Source organism: Pristis pectinata, chromosome 3, assembly GCF_009764475.1.
Source record: "Pristis pectinata isolate sPriPec2 chromosome 3, sPriPec2.1.pri, whole genome shotgun sequence".
NCBI classification, from domain to species: domain Eukaryota; kingdom Metazoa; phylum Chordata; class Chondrichthyes; order Rhinopristiformes; family Pristidae; genus Pristis; species Pristis pectinata.
The window spans coordinates 41,589,464-41,606,615 of record NC_067407.1 but is presented as its reverse complement, the minus strand read 5'-3'; the positions used below and the strand labels follow the sequence as shown (position 1 = coordinate 41,606,615).

General features: G+C 38.5%; 1 protein-coding gene across 4 annotated transcripts in view; it reads left to right on the top strand.

The window, feature by feature from the left end:
• LOC127568630 (ubiquitin-conjugating enzyme E2 U-like) overlaps nt 1-12,989 on the top strand; it is a 42,798-nt gene extending 29,809 nt beyond the window's left edge. For all 4 annotated transcript variants that reach the window (XM_052012609.1, XM_052012606.1, XM_052012607.1 and 1 more), the window contains 4 exons: nt 1,162-1,247; nt 3,410-3,497; nt 11,098-11,216; nt 11,784-12,989. In XM_052012609.1, the coding sequence (XP_051868569.1) occupies nt 1,162-1,247; nt 3,410-3,497; nt 11,098-11,216; nt 11,784-11,938 (448 nt within the window). In that variant the 3' untranslated portion in view covers nt 11,939-12,989. The remainder of the gene's footprint in view (nt 1-1,161; nt 1,248-3,409; nt 3,498-11,097; nt 11,217-11,783) is intronic.
• Nucleotides 12,990-17,152: the final 4,163 nt, after the last annotated feature.

Below are 17,152 nucleotides of genomic sequence, written 5' to 3'. Positions count from 1 at the left end.
CAGTTTGTCATTTTTTTTGTTTCTTCATCAGAGGCGATTCCTTCAGTTACAATGTCCTTACTCACTGAAGTACTTTCATAACCACTTTGCCTTGCTGTCTTCCTCAAAAAAACTTCCAAGAAACACCTCTAATTGTACACACTGAAGCCTTCGACTCAGTGTCAAAGGTCTTGCATAAAGAATAGCTTCTTGGAGTGCTACTGGTGATCGTAAATAAAGAATCCAGAAACATAAATTGTTGATGTACAAAGGGATCTGGGTATCATTTACACACTGAAGGCAAACATGCAGGTGCAGCAGTTAAGAAGGCAAGTAGTATTTTGGCCTTCTCTGCAAGAAGTTTTGAGTACAAGAACAAGGATATCATACAACAATTATACAGGGTGTTGGTGAGACCAAACCTGGAATACTTTGTGCCATTTTGGTCTTCTCACCCAAGAAGGGATAAACTTGCTATTGAGGGAGCGCAACAAAAGTTCACCGGGCTGGTTCCTGGGATAGTGAGTCTGTCATGTGAGGTGAAATTGGGCAAACTAGGCCTGTATTCCCTTGACTTTAGAAGAATGAGTGACCTCAATAAAACATGAAATTCTGACGGGGCTTAACAGAGTGGATGGAGGGAGAACGTTTTTTTGGCTTGGAGATTTAAGACCAGGGTGACAGGATATGGCGTAAAGCATGTAGGAATGAGATGAGAAGAAATTTCTTCACTCAAAGAGTGGTGAATCGGTGGAATTTTCACCACAGAAAGCTGTCGAGGCCAAATTACTTAATATGTTTAAGAAGGAGGTAGATGAATTTCCAGACACAAAAGACATTAAGGGACATGGGAAGAAAGTGGGAATATGACATTGAGATAGTGTATCAGCAATGGTCAAATTGAACAGTGGACTCAAAGGGCTAAATTGCCTACTCCTGCTCCTATTTCGCTGTTTTCTATGTCCTGTAAGTATCTTATTCCTAGTTTTCAATTCATTCTTTTGAATCTGCTTTTGGTTTTAACGGGGGAAGTTTTATAATCATTGGTCACTTTCGATCAATTGTTAATAAAATAATGATCTAGATTTTTACCATTCATCTATTTTTGCAATATATGTGTCTTTTTTAACGTGTGTAAGTGAGTAAACTCTTACAATGAAATTAATAATTGTCTCATTGCAGAATTAAAATGATTGCTTTCGATGAATATCACAAAACATGGACTGAAATTGCCACATCAAAACCAAATGAGAGCTGCAAAGATTCAAGTACAGTGATATATTTATTATGATCTATTCCTCCACCAACTTTGTTTTTGTAAAGCATGTTATGGCACTGGGTAATTTAAGTGAGTTAGTATGTTTTCTTTATACTTCTGGGGTGTGCACTTGAATTCAGACTTTGCTGCAATAAATATCAAATCTGTAATGAGTTTCTGACATTCAAAGCAAACCTCTGGATGATTTGAACACACGTTGTGAAATTAAGTCTGGATAAGGTCTGAAAACAGAGTCAGGGTGATCTCTAAAAGGAAAGGGTGATTGCAACACCCCTCTAAGTGTGAGGAGTGCTCCTGGTCCACAGGAACTCATCAGGAAGGAGTCTGTTTAAAGTTATTGAAAAACATTGCCAATACCTGTCCCGTTGGTAGATGATTAATTTTCAGAAGTGCTGCTTTAACAGATGTTACATAATTACATGTTCATGGTGACTAACATTAATGCCTGGTTTAGACATCTTGCCAAGAAATTTAAAAATAAATTGCCTGCATTGAACACTGGGACCAGTACCTCAGCAGATGGGGTGAAAGTTGTCTTACTGCAAAACTGAAATGCAATGCATAAGTTTTTTGGATATAAAATAGAACCAGTGTATCACCATTTTAGCCATCTGTCTTTGCTTATTTTCTCTTATAATTTTCGAATCAGAGCTCTTTGCTTTATTTTGTTACATTTCTATCCTGTTGCATTTCTATCTGACTTTTAAATATCTTTGTTTTTCACTCTTTCTTGGTATGTTTTCTGCATTGTCTTCTGAAGTATGGCTATTTCATGTGTTCTTTCATTGATATGCTCAATGAAATTGCTTACAATGCATACTCTTTGAAAGACCAGGGAACGTGGTGAGGTGGAAGCTAATATAAACTGGGTGAGAAACAGGCATGGGCTTCAGATGGATAGAGATTTATAAAAATTGTGTCATTAAAGGAATGGGTGTCTGGCAGTAGTATAGAGTTAGAGTCATTGCTAGAGAGTCACAATGTGGGAGCACTTAAGGCTAAAGGGAGAAGTGCTGAAGGTGAATTTTTGCCTGGAAGCTATTTGGATCAGTCATTCACATATTAGCGGATAGGGAGGAGGTGAGGGCAAATGTACCTGAACCTAGTTTAGACCAAATGATGCCTCCCTTGCTGATTTTTAACTATTTTTACAAAAACCTCTTTGACTGGCCATACATGCCACCTGGCTCCATTTCAGGATCTTGCATATTGGCAGCAAATGCTCTGATGACTTTTAGCAAGATAGATGCTTGGAAAGGACATGCAATTGCGGCAGTATGTTGGCCATAATTCCCCTAATTGGAGTTACTTACAAATGCTGCTAATCTCACTAATTGTGTTCTGGTGGGAACTCCATATAGCCCTACAGTCATACCTCTGTCAGTCATTATTATTATCTCGTAAAACATCCTGGTAGGTTTGGCAAAAATTAAGTAAATTTGATGGGCCACTATGAGTCCCTGAAATTTACATAATGAGTCTGTTTAACAGATTAAATGCAGTGTATTATCTGTGATTTCTTTTAGTTTAATCTAGATGTATTGAGAATGGAGTGGTGCACCAATATGTCATGGCAAATGGTACACTGGCAAGTTTTAAATAGTTGCTTCACATTTGAATCTTATGGGTGTCTACTAGACCTTTGGAAAAATGTCCAGATATACATAAGACCAAATAAACTATTATTGGTATCTCTTCTGATAGTGGTCTATCTATAGAAGAGGTTGTTGACAATAGCTTGCAGGCTCTTATTGATATCTGGAATGGACTGTCAGGGGGAGTGGTGGAAGCAGATACAAAAGAGGTGATTAAGAGGCTGTTAGATAGACACAAGAATATGCAGGGAATGGAGGGATATGGATCATACAGATACAGAAGACACTTAGTTTAATTCGGCATCATGTTCAGCACAGACATAGTGGGCCAAAGGGCCTGCTCCTGTGCTGTAATGTTCTATGTGAATTGTTGTGGTATTAATTGGAGTAACATCCACTAGTCCATAAAATCTGCTAGTTGGGCACCACCGCAGTCTGAAGGTGCCAGATTATTGGAATTTTACTGTACACTTGTGTTTGTTGTACTAATAAGGTAAAATTTTTCTCGTGAAATCAGACATTGATTTTGTTTGCACCTTCATTTCACGCTTGACAGCACCAGTGCCCTGCGTTAAGCTTCAAGCGCTATATTATGGATTTGGAGAAGAGGAATTACAAAAAGAAGTTGAAGCACAGAATAAAGAGTGCGTATTCAGCTGAATTCAATGACTTAACACCTAAGCGTTCTGGTACTCATTTCTGGAGGTTCCCTTGGATACTACTATTATATAATAAAACTAGGGATATTATGTGATTTACTTTTCCACCTGCAGCACCGGAGGCCCTGTTGTACTTCAGTTGCTGGAGTCCTACATCATCTAGAACACTGGCCTGAAGACTACTTCCCTATCAGTATTTTGAATGTGGGATGGTGAAAGCAGGAAAGATCAAAAGTGCTTGGAGCCTGTGCAACAATGGTCTGCTTGTCTCATAAGTTATCTCTAAGTCAGACACAAATTAGAAGTCTCATGATACAGTTGGAGTGCCTGAGCAGCAGTCCTGTTGCTCAGTGGAATGGAAGCCTCAAAGAGGACCCAAATGAAAAAGAAAAAAATGTTGTTGTGTTTTATCTCCTTGATTTAAGACCACCTTCCCTCTTGCTGCTATGGAGTATTGCACCTCCATTAGGCAAGCCATAGCTCTACACTCCCTCAATTCAAAAAAGAAAGCTACTTCTGTGGCATCCAGAAGCCCTACATTGAAGCTAATAGGTACTCGATACCCTACTCATAAGGTACTCTCAGCTGTCCACACACTACATCAAGGTACAAAAAAAAGTTTTAAAATATTTTTCTGACATCACATGATGTCAATTTAAGTGTTCAGGTGGTATTAATACATTCTGAGGTTTCTCTATTGATGGCACTGCACCTGGATCACATTATCTGCCCTTGAGTTTTATCTGCATTTAAGCACGGCACCACAAATTCACCAATTAAATTACTTGAATAATTTCTTCAAATCACTTTTAGCTACAACTTTCCTACATCATTTATTTCAAGAATAATACAAATAGGAAAGCAGTAAGCCAGTGTCATATAGCATGGAATCAAGCCCTTTGGCCCATTGAGTCCATGTTGACTATCAAAGACACATTTACATTAATCCTACACTAATCCTATTTTCTGCTCCCCACGTTCATATCAGCTTTGCCCAGATGACACACTAGGGGCAATTTACAGTTGCCAGTTAACCTACCAACTGACTTATCTTTGGATGTGGGAGGAAACTGGAGCACCTGGAGAAAACCCATGTGACCATGAGAGAAGATGCAAATTTCACTCAGACAACAAATGTTAGTCAGGTTAGAACTTGGATCACTAGAGCTGTGAGGCAGCAGCTCTATTAACCGTGTCACTGTGCCATTACATTTAAATGGCACTGTCTTTTCCCTTTTTATATTATTCACTCCTGATCTCATTGTCTATCTTTTCAATTGCAAGGTTAAAACAAACTTTGCATATTGCTCAGTACAGCTGAGCCCCTGCTGGTTTTGTCGTTTCTTCTGCAAGTATGGCAACATCTAGCACAAACGCTGAGGAAATTTGGATTTCTTCATTTTTCTTCTAAATCCAAACAAAGACCATCATCCTTTGATGGCTCCAATCTCAGATGACATTTTTGGATGCTCAGTTTTTCCTGTTCCCAAATTGATTTCCCAAATCACAATTGCAAAACCCATCTGCAGTAAGTAAAATTTATTTCTTCATGCTAAACACTTTCTTTCCTCATTCACTTTTCAGGACAAGGTACAAGAAAAGCTATTTTTGTCTGATATTTGGTATGTCTGTTCTTTCTAGCCCCTAATTTCTCTTTCACAATCTCTTTTATGTGTTTATTTTCCATTATGATTAGTTTCTCTGTATTGTTTCCTGATTAACTTTCCCAAGAATTAAGTACACAAAATTGTGTTTTCTTCCTTCTACCCAGAAGGTCACTATTTTGAAATTAAAATATCTCAGTTTAATACTTTAGCACATTCATTTCCAGGCTCTTACCCCTTCAATCTTTCCACCTTGTATTCTTCACGCTCTTAAAACATAAGCTTAGCATTGTGTCATCACTTCTTTTTGTCAACTCCTTTGCTTCTTTCAGACTGTGTACTCAGTTAAGAAAACAAGCATGCATTATAGAGGCCTTATTTTCCCAGGTGCTATTTTATTAAGTTCATGAAAACTGTCATTATACAATGGCAATTTCTGCTCAAAACATCCATACAGCCATAGCTTCCACTGTGAAGACCACTCTGACAGGAGCCCTGAAATATCATTTCACCAAACATTCTGGGATTGTTGATGCCTGCTGCATATTTTTGAGGATAATGGGCATCTCTGAGAATACCAGAATTTATTGGTCAAGAAACTAAGCAACAGAATGGAGGATCAAAATAAAAGGGTAGATGAAGGAAGGAAGTGGAACAGGAAAGTGATAGGAAAACTGCATGGGAAGAAAAAGGAAACAAAGGTGGAAGATAACATTAAGCATGAAGGGCAAAAGAACTAAGTTGGTGTTTAATCAAGAAAAATTGCCATGATGCACCACACTCCCACTATCTTTCCTCCTTTTCACTTTTCTTTGCTGCAAAATACTTATCTCGCGAACAGTACAATCCTACTTGCAGCAAGCTGGCAGTGTGTTTGCCTTTTGGGCCTTCCTCAGCCTTCTCCCTCTCCCCCTGCAGGCATTCAGAAATTAAATCTAAGAATATCAGAATAAACGTTGCATTGCAAACCATATGCAGTAGTCTCCTTGCCTTCTGACTGCACCTGTACTTCCCCTTAGTGTGAGTGGTGTTTCTTCAACATCTCCCTGACATAGAAGTAGCAGTTTTATGGTACAGGTTATAGGAGCTTCAGCTAACCTCCATTTACCAATGACCAGAAACGTAAATAGTTACAGAAGCTACATGAGCAGGTTGGAGGCTGATTATCTTGTGGCAAGTGACTTACTTCCTGCCTCCCCAAAGTCACTTCAAGACCCAGGTCAGGAGCACAATGGAATACTCTCCAGTTGCCAGTATATATACAGCTCCAAAAACACTCAACATGATCCAGTACCCTAAACATTCCCTTCCTGCTCTACTAGACCATTGAGGCTGCAGTGTGTACCTTCTACAAAATGCACTGCATTAATTCATCAAGGCTTCTTCAGCAGCAGTTCCCAAGCGTGTGAATTCTCCCACCCAAAAGGACAAGAGCATCAGGTGCAATCCCACCAGCCGCTAGTCTCCCTGTAAGTCACACACCAACCTGACTTAGAAATATATTGCTAATGGTGCTGGGTCTAAATACCAGAAATCCATTCCCAGTAAGATGATGGGATGATCCTACCACAAAGCTTGAAGGAGATCAACAAGGGAGGCTTGCAACACTTTTTAAACAGTAGCAATAAATGTTGGGAATGCCAGCAACAGCGTATGTAATCAATTGAAAATTATTTGGCTGTATACTAATTGATAAACCTGTCACATGATCAACTGCCATGTTATCAAATATCATGTGCTCAAGGCTCCAGGAATATAGAACCATCCAGCACAGGAACGGGCCCTCAGCCCACAATGTCTGCGCTGAAGATAATGCCAAATTAAACTAAATCTCTTCTGCCTGCACATGATCCATAACTCTCCATTCCCTGCATACTTGTTTATCTACATATAAGTCTCTTAAACACCACTATCATATCTGCTTCCACCACTACCCCCAGCAGCCCTTTCCAGACACCTACCACTCTCTGTGTAATAAAACTTACCCCCTCTCACCTTAAATGCATGTCCTCTAATATTTGACATTTCTACCCGGGGAAAAGATTCTAACTATCTATCCTATCTATGCCTCTCATCATTTTATAAACTTCTATGAGGTCTTCTGTCAACCTCCAATGCTCCAGAGAAAACAACCCAAGTTTATTCAGCCTCTCTTCATATCTCATACCCTTTAATCCAGGCAGCATCCTGGTAAACCTCTTCTGTACGCTTTCCAAGCCTTCATGCCCTTCCTGTAATGGAGTGACCAGAATTGCACACAATACGCCAAGTGCGGCCTAACCAAAGTTTTATGTAGCTGCAACATGATTTCTTTACTCTTATACTCAATGCCCCAACAATGAAGGAAAGCATGCCATACGCTTTCTTTACCACCTTATTGTGTGGCCACTTTCAGGGAGCTATGGACCAACCTATAAGTTGATAAATGGACAATACAGTTTTAAATAACCATGGAAATCAGTATTCCTGATTATGATGAGGACTGAGAACCTGCAGCAATGAGAAAGGATACTTAGTAATGGCAACAAACATTTCTTTCTCATTCAGCACCAAAGATAAAACTAAAAGCACCTGGATAGTTGGATCATGGGTGACTCTTCAGTGCTAGAAAAGGAAAATAGGCATGTGCACTGGCTTCCAGCCCATTAACTTCACGATCAGGTTCTGAGAGTAATGATGCTGAAACCATGAGCATGCACTGTCATTACAAACTGACACTGACAGCAACCATGGATAGTTTAGCATGAAAGTCCCAAAAATGCCATCAATGATTCATCCTTTTCCACAGGCTGTTCTTTTTGTAGCCTTTTCCATTAGAATTACTGAAAATCAGTTAGATTGACAGATATTTACAAATGAATCTTGTTATAAAATGCTCTGAAAATGTTCTATTTTTGGCCCCGAAGTCTAAGTGAGATTTAATGATGTACCAAGTCATAACCATAGCTTAGAAAATTCCATGCCCCCAGAAAACTAATATGGTTTGATTGTCATTCCCTCACTTGACTATTTCAAAAGGTATTACTACTGATTTTTTAAAGTTTATTAATGATGTGGTTTCCAACTTAATTAGATGTGAATGTCCCAATATTTATTTAATGTTCTATACTCTTCCTTTCTGGTATGCTCTCTACCATTTCATCCTTGTGTCCTTCATTACCTTGCTCCTCCCTTATCTGTAACCTCCTACATTCCTATAACCCTGCAACAATTGTGCATCCCTCTAACTCTAAATTCTAACACCTGCAATTGCCATTATGCCACCATTAGTGATGGTGACTAAGATCTGGAATTATCTGTATTGACCTCCACTTCCTTTAGGATATTCCTTATAATTGACCATTTATATTAACCTTTTGTTTGTCTCCCCTACTGTTTCTTTCTTTGGTTTGAAATCAGTTTCTATCCAACTGTAACTATTTTGAAACACAATGGAATGTTTTCTTGTAGTAAAGTCCCTTTATAATTGCAAGTTCATGGAATCATAGAGTTTTACAGCTCAGAAACAGACACTTAGACCCAACTGGTCCATGCCGACCAGGATACCTCATCCAAGCTAGTCCCATTTGCCAGCATTTGGCCCATAACCTTCCAAGCCTTTCCAGTCCATGTACCTGTCCAACTGTCTCTTAAAAGTTGTAATTGTACCTGCCTCAACCACTTCCTCTGGCAGCTCATTCCGCATAGATACGATCCTTTGTGTAAAAAAGTTGCCCCTCAAGTTCCTTTTAAATCTTTCCCCTTTCATCTTAAACCTGTGCCCTCTAGTTCTTGATTCCCCAACCCTGGGAAAAAGGCTGAGTACATTTACCCTCTCTATGCCCTTCATGATTTTATACACCTCTATAAGATCACCTCTCAGTCTCCTGCACTCTAAGGAATAAAGTCCTAGCCTGTCCAACCTCTCCCTATAACTTAGTCCCTCAAGTCCTGGCAACATCCTTATAAATCTTTTCTGCACTCTTTCCAGTTTAATAACATCTTTCCTATAGCAGGGTGACCAAAACTGAACACAATACTCCAAGTGTGGCCCCACCAGCGTCCTGCACAACTGCACCATGACCTCCCAACTTTTATACTCAATGCCCTGACTTATGAAGGCCAGCGTGCCAAAAGCCTTCTTCACCACCCTGTCCACCTGTGACTCCACTTTCAGTGAACCATGTACTTGTACTCCATGGTCCCTCAGTTCTACAACACTCCCCAGGGCCCTGCGTGCCCTGTGAAAGTCCTACCTGGATTTGACTTTCCAAAATGCAACACCTCGCACCTATTCGGATTAAACTCCATTTGCCATTCCTTGGCCCACTTACTCAGCTGATCAAGATCCTTCTGTAATTTTTGATTACCTTCTTCATTGTCCACTATACCACCTTGTTGTTAGTGAAAATGGAAAACAATCAGATACCATGAAAGGAAAAATGAAATAATACCACTGAAGATTAGATACTGGTTAGGTAATTTCTAGTATGTTTTAAACAGAGTAAATGTGTTGTATAATTTTATATGTATTGGACAACAACCAAGTAAATATACATATACAGTATTCATAAAAATATTCATCAAATTTTATATGACAAACTGTAACCTCTGGAGGAAAATAAAGAATTTCAGACCTGATTTTAAAAGAAAGCATCAGCTGTATTTTGAATGGATAACAAACTAAAATAATACTTAAGGTTAAATCCCAAAGACTGTTTTTATATGTATTTTGAGGTCCCTTTTCAAAAAAGGAAACAACTGCAAAAGTATAGCAAAGGCGTGACCATAAATAAATTTTATTGGGAAGGTCTATTTTATAGCCAACACACACATAGAAAAAATATTCTGGTAGTGCTACATGATGTCACACTATTCAATGTTAAGTAAACCTCCTCCAAAACTAGGAATAAATGCATCTTTTTATGAAGCAACTGCGTTGTGAAATAATAATATAGGCTTGCCACTTGGTGTCTTATCAGGGAAGAAACACAGAGTGATGCTGATCAATTAAGAAAAAACAAAATTCATCAGGAAAGCTGCTAAAAATAAGAGAAGGCATGTATTCTGGGTGTCTTACTATCGAACCTATGTTGGTCAAAGCTGGCCTTTTCCATTAATCATGGACCGTGGAGTACCCTCCTCAAATTTGGCTTGAAGAAAGTCATTCACTGAAATATACAAGAGGATGGTCCTTACACTCAACATATTCACTTCAGTTTCTTGACACCCTCTGCTTTCTCTTCTCTATTAATTTCTCTCTTCAATTTGGGTGTGTTCTTTTTTTCCCCATCTCTTTTCAATGAGCAGAACTACCTGTGATTCTACTTAAACCGCAGGACCGTTTTATGCTCTGAATACGTATCATTTACACTGCCAGACGGGGTGAGGGGATCTCAAAACCAAGCAGCAATACTGAATCAATTTGACAATTGTAAGGTTTGCACATGCTTGGTTTTCGTCAATTTGCACTCATGGCTTTACTATTGTATCTGGAAATGTTCTCCAAAGCTAAAACAAAATTAAGATGGCAGTATTAAGACTGCAGTACAGCTGTAGGGAGCAGGGAACATAGCTATGTAGGAGGTACTGCCAGAGATATGTATGCAATTTTATCTTTGTTATAGGGTGACTGACATGAATGGAGGATAGTTATAATATCCCCTAGAAATACTAAACATCATAATGATAGTCTTGCAAGAAAGGTACCAACCCAGGCACTGCAAGCTATGTTACCAAGTCTATCTCTTTCAGTCATTCAGTGCCTTGTATTGTCAAAGCTAAATATTTAATTTCCTGTTTTTATTTAAAAAATACTGCAGATGCTGGAAATCTGAAATAAAACAAAAAATGCTGAAAATAGCAATGTAAAAATGACCAAATAACTTGTCTTAGTGTTGTGTTTGAGGGATTAATATTGGCCAATTTAAAAGAACATACTAGTTAAGAGCCACAGGAGGCCACTTGACAATCTGAATGCTTTCGTGTCATGTTATGCATAGATTTGGTGAGATTATCTATGGAACATCTGGTAAAGAAAGGAAGACTCAAACGACAATGAACCAGAAACTGGAGCGGATCAACCGCATGAAGAATAGCTACATTATGAACAAATTCTCCGGTGAGTTGTCTGAAAGTTTCATCCATAAGTGAATGGCTGGATTTGTGCAAGGGTGTTAGTAATCCTTTATTACTTTATCTAATTAGACAACTTATTGGTGGGATCTTATTTATAAAAGATGTTGCTGATGGTTTGTCAATCACCAGCAATCACCCAGTCTGAATGGAATTCATATTTACCATAAGGTTGAACAGATAATATTTGGAGCAAGGTTTTTTTGTTTAATTTCATGAATACAATCAGTAATAAGTAAATCTTAATACAGAATATTAGCCCCAATGTGTACTGTATGGTGCCAAGAATGGTACTGAACTACACAGTCTCCCAGAAGTTTAATGTCTAATTTGTACTGAGCCTTGGTTGAGATGATGGTGAAGCTACAATTATTACCTTCTTTCTGGTAAAGAGTGTTAAAAGTTAGAAGAGATGGTGAAAATAAAACTCCCAAATTTATTCCAGAGAATTGAAGATAATCAGATAAAAGGTTTTGGAGTGCCAGATTATTCAACTCACGATGATCATGCTTATACAGACATTAATGAACTGTGGTATCTTGTTTGTCTATAGAGGCTTCAACTTCAGTAAGCCCAGATCTAACAACAAACATCAAGGCAAAGCAACCCAACACCTGTGCACAAGAGGAGGATCTATGGACCAAAGAAGTAGACAGTTTAGTTAACTGGACAACTGCACTCAATGCAGATGAGCTGGAGGATGATTAAGAAAAAAAAATTCCAACCCCTTCATGAGCTTCATGAAAAAAATTCAAACTCCTTCAACTAGTCTGTAATTTCACTATGTAATCATTACATTAATTTGGAAGATTTGATGCTGTTTTCATCTTTGATCCAGCTCACTCTTCACATTCGCTCCCTGCAGTATTCCTGTGGCTGTTCCTTATTGCAGCCTGCAAATTAAAACCTCCTCCAGGCATTGTTGCCACTACTGTTTCAAGAAGCAGAGTGATCTGCAAGCAGCAACCAAGTCTTCATAGTCCTTTGGCAGCTTGCTGCTATCAATAGTCTTTTTAAGTGTTCTTAAGTATCTCTGATAACAGGGATATTTAAAAACATTTGAATTTGATTTGAATAATTTAAAAAACATAAACAATACATTCTCTTAAAAACACACTAGAAGTTAAAAGTCTTAAGTTAGTAAAAAAAGCACTTTCTAGCACTTACTTTTCCAATCCAGTTCAGTGACCTTTCTCAATTGAATGGGGCTGTGCTACATCCACCAGCCACAGGTAATGTAAAACCAATAGGCTAAGACAAAATGTATCTGACTTCTCTTGGCATGACTGAATCTGCTCTTGCACAAGTATGTGAAGCATTCCATATTTTTCATTGCCCTCCTCCTCAGTGAATATGTCTTTGATTGGAAGATCTGGTATGAGATGAAGGAATATTTGTGGAGATTTGTCCTGAACTGCTGCATAACACTGGGCTGTGTGCTGAACAGACAGTTCCAGGACACACACATTGAAGCAAATATCTGGTGCTTGGAAACCATCAATGTAATGAAAGGTGCCCTCTAGTATGCTCTAAACTCACTAATGTTCTCAGGTAAGGTGTTGTCCATGATTGAGTGGTGCAAAATGGCACACTCAAAAGTCCAGGACTATGTGCTGAGAGACACACTGAAGAGGATGCAGGCATTGCAAGGACTGTTTAAGGAAGGGCAATGGTTTACGGCTCCCCTGCCATCACATACACAATACATGAATTCTGTGCTAAATTCCCATGAACTATTTGCTTTAAGGTTGTAAATGAATGTTAACTGATGATGTGCTAATATTAAATAATGGAAGTAACATGATTTGGGATTGTTGATTTGAATATTCTTTTTCACATACTTCTTGATTTTTCATGAATAAAGTATAATTTGAAATAAAAAAAATGACTGAGTTACATTCCTGGGCTCAGTGCTCAGTCCAGTAGTAGAGCAGGAGGTCAGAAACTTAAGATTCTGACCTGAAGTACACATATGACATCCACAGGCATGGAAGATCTGGCCCAACTACTCATGAGTTACTACAGTATACAATAACAGTTTACAAGGATGATATTATACCAGTAAAATTACTTCATGGTCAGACAATGGAGTAATTTTTAAAAATATATATTTTAAATCAATTCATTGGTAAAATGGGGAACAATCTATGCCAGCAAGCACAGAGGTGGTGGGTGAATGGGACGTGGTGTACATTAGAATACAAGCAACAGAGTTCTGGATGACCTCATTTACACAGTATAGACTGAAGGAGGCAGGTCAAGTGTGTGTGGGAAGATTCAAGTCCAGCAGTAATAATTGCTGAGTGTTTCAATAATATAGATGAGCTTAGATGAGGAGTCAAGCAACTTTCTGTTGATGGAAATAATCACTACTTGTGTCGCCATAACTGTGAGGTTCAAAACTCATCTCAGAAGCAAATATGATACCAAGGTTGCAAATATTTACAGGCAGGTGCCAAGGAGAGAGAAGTTCCTTGCTGAGGGAGAGTGTTTGCATGGGGAATAGAACACAATAGCCATGGTCTTCCTAATAGTTGGAGTAATTTTCTATTACAACGGTGTACGTTAGTTGTCAATTTAGAGACAATGGAAGGTTTGAGTGAGGTGGAGTTGTGTGTTATTAGCATAGTTGTGGAAACTAACCAAGATTTAATTTTGCAGTCCATAAATGCTTGATTAATGCTCCAAATGCCAGGTGTCTTGATGCCTTCATTATGGAATAAATAATGCTGTATGCACTTGTGCTACTACAGCAAACAAACAAATGTATATTGGATAACAATGACTATCCACTGAAGGCACGGTTCTTAATTCTAGTGCATTCACCAGCTTTTGCCAGACAACATGTACTCAAGTCAGGAAATGGCATGCTGAAGAATGCTTCTGGTGCTTAGCCTGCTTTGGAGGAGCTGTGCAGTACTTAATAAAAGGTGTCTGGGTTCATGGCGATTTGCTGTATGCTGCACAATCTCTCCAATGTGAAGCCGTATAGCTTTTGTCATCAGACCAAAGAGACAGCAGATGCTGAATCTGGAGCAAAAAACAAACAGCTGGGGGAACTCAGTGGGTCAAGCAGCATTGTGGGGACAGGGGGATAGTTTTACCTCCAACACTTCTATTTTCAGCAATAACCTTTGATGCAGCCTTCAGGAAATCTAGGTGTACAACATCCACTGGTTCCCTTTTATTCATGGCAAATATTACTTCTTCAAAGAACTCCAATGAATTGGTCAAACGTGATTTCACTTTCAAAAAGTAATGTTGACCTTGCCTGATTACCTTGATTTTTTTCTAAGTGACCTGCTATAATGTCTTTAATGATGACTTCTAATTTTCTCCCTTTGACTTCAGTTAAGCTTAATGACCTATAGTTTCCTATTACCTCCCTCCCTATCTTTCAATCTCATGGAACCTTCCCCAAATCTGAGGAATTTTGAAAAATTAAGACTCATGCTTCAACAATCTCACGAGCTACTTTTTTTTAAGACCCTAGGATGAAGTCTATCAGGACCTGCAGAAATCAGCCCACAGCTTCAACAAATTGCTCAACACCATTGCCCCAATGATTGTAATTTTTCTGAGTTCCTCCCTTCCAATTCCCACTCCACTGCTATTTTTGGGATATTATTTATATCCTTTATAGTGAAGACTGATATAGTGAATACCTATTCAATTCATCTGCCACCAACTCCTTTCACATTTTTAGTTTCCCAGACTCATTTTCTGTAGCACAATTCACTTTCTTAACTCATTTCTTTTAAATTTATTTATAGAAACTCTGAGTATTAGTTTTCATATTTCTGGTTAGCTTTATTTTTGTACTCAATTTTATTTTATCGTTATTAATCTTTTAGTCATACTTTGCTGTTTTATCTATTTTTGTCCAGTCTTCTGACTTGCCATCAGTCTTTACACAAGTATTTGTGTTTTCTTTGTTTTATACTGTCTTTAGCTACTTTAGTTAATCACAGATGATAGGTCTTTCACTCGGAATTTTTCCTTCTCGTTCAAAGGTATCTGTTCTGCGCATTGTGAAATCCTCTGTAAGTGTCTGCTTTCCCATGACTGCTTAATCCTTTAACCTAATTTGCCAGTTCACTGTAGCTAGCTGTGTTTTTATCCAGTCATAATTTCATTTATTTATAATTCAATTAGTAGGCTGGGGTGCATTCTTCTTTCCCTCAAACTGCATGTAACATTCAATCATGTTATTGCTGCTGCTACCTCGGAGTACTTTCAGAAATGAGGTCTTTAATTAACCCTATCTCATTGCACAATACCAAGTCTAGTTTAATCTGCCTAAGCATGTGCTGTACAAAGAAATTATGCCCAAAACCCTTTATGGACTCACCATATAAGCTACCTTGGCCCACCTATTTTTTCCACTCTACATATAGATTAAAATCACCGATGATTATTGCCTTACTTTTCCAATAACCTCCCATTATTTCTTCTCCTCTGACCTACCATGAGGTTGCTAGTAGTGGGCCAAGACACCACTCCTTGAGTGACCTCATGCTTTTATTATTTCATATCTCCATTCAAATCACTTCTACATCCTGCTTTCCTGCATAAAAGCCATACTTCTCTACTGCATTACGAACATCATTAATTAAGAAAGCCTTTTCCTAGCCTCCTGTCTTTCTTAAATGCAACGAGTCCTTTAATATTCAGGTTCTGATCGATGACATCCTGCAGCCATGTCTCTGTAAGACTATCAGATCACATTTATTAATTTCTATTTGCACTCTCAGTGAATCTATTTGTTTCAAATGCTACATACATTCTGATGTAGTCTTTAGTTTTGTCATTTTTATTATTGTTGCAACTTCTGCATTACTTACTGTTATTTTTAGATTTGTACTTTCTATCCCTCCCTGTCATAGTCTGCTTAACATTTCCCATGTTAATGCCTTTCCCCTTAGCCTCATCTCTACTCTTTGAATCACCACATCCTTGCAACTTTGATCCCTTGCTCCCACAATTTAGTTTAACATCTTCTCTCCTCTCATTATTCAGGTATAGACTGACCCCGCAACACAGCTTCAACTCTCAACAATACTGGTGCTGGAGCCCTATGAACCAAAACTCATTCCGCCACACCATGCTACTCTCTATTTAGTCACAGAAACAGGCTTTTCGCCCCTCAAGTGAACACCGAGCATCATTTTTTTTACATTAATCCTACCCTAATCCATTTTATTATCCCCATGTATACCCAGCAACTCCCCCACCCCCCGGTGCAGTTTATAGTGGCCAATTAAACCACCAACCCTCATGTGTTTGGGATGTGGGAGAAAACCAGAGCAACTAGAGAAAACCCATGTGGTCACTGGGAGAACATGTAAACTACACTCTCTCAGACTCTATCTTACCAAAGGTCAGGATTGACCGCAGGTCACTGGATCTGTGAGGCAGCAGGTCTACCAGCGGTGCCACTGTGCCGCCCTTAGTAGTCCTCTGCTAATTTGCAAGTGGCTCATGTAACAATCCAGAGACTATTACTTCTGAATATAAAAAATGTGGCTCTGGAATGCACCTGCAATACAAACCATTACGCAGACAAAGTAAGTTAGGACTAATGTCAGGAAGTTAATTACACATGGGTTTTTAAGTATGATAATGGAAATAGCAACTATGGAACTAGATGTTATGATGCAGGAAGTATATGGTATTTTTGAATGGATAAGCTAACATAGGTCAAATTGTCTTTCCCATCTGTATACAGTTGGTGGTTTCGCAAGGAATGGGCTTGGTTTATGTTAACATCAACTCTTTGTCCAGGGACTTGTATCTACATTCTAACTTCCACATATTTCTCTGCATGTGTATTTTTTTCTTCTTTGGTTATTTTATTGTTGTTTATATTGTAAATAAATATTTGAATAAATTTAGATGGTTTTAAGTCCAATCCTAGGTTTG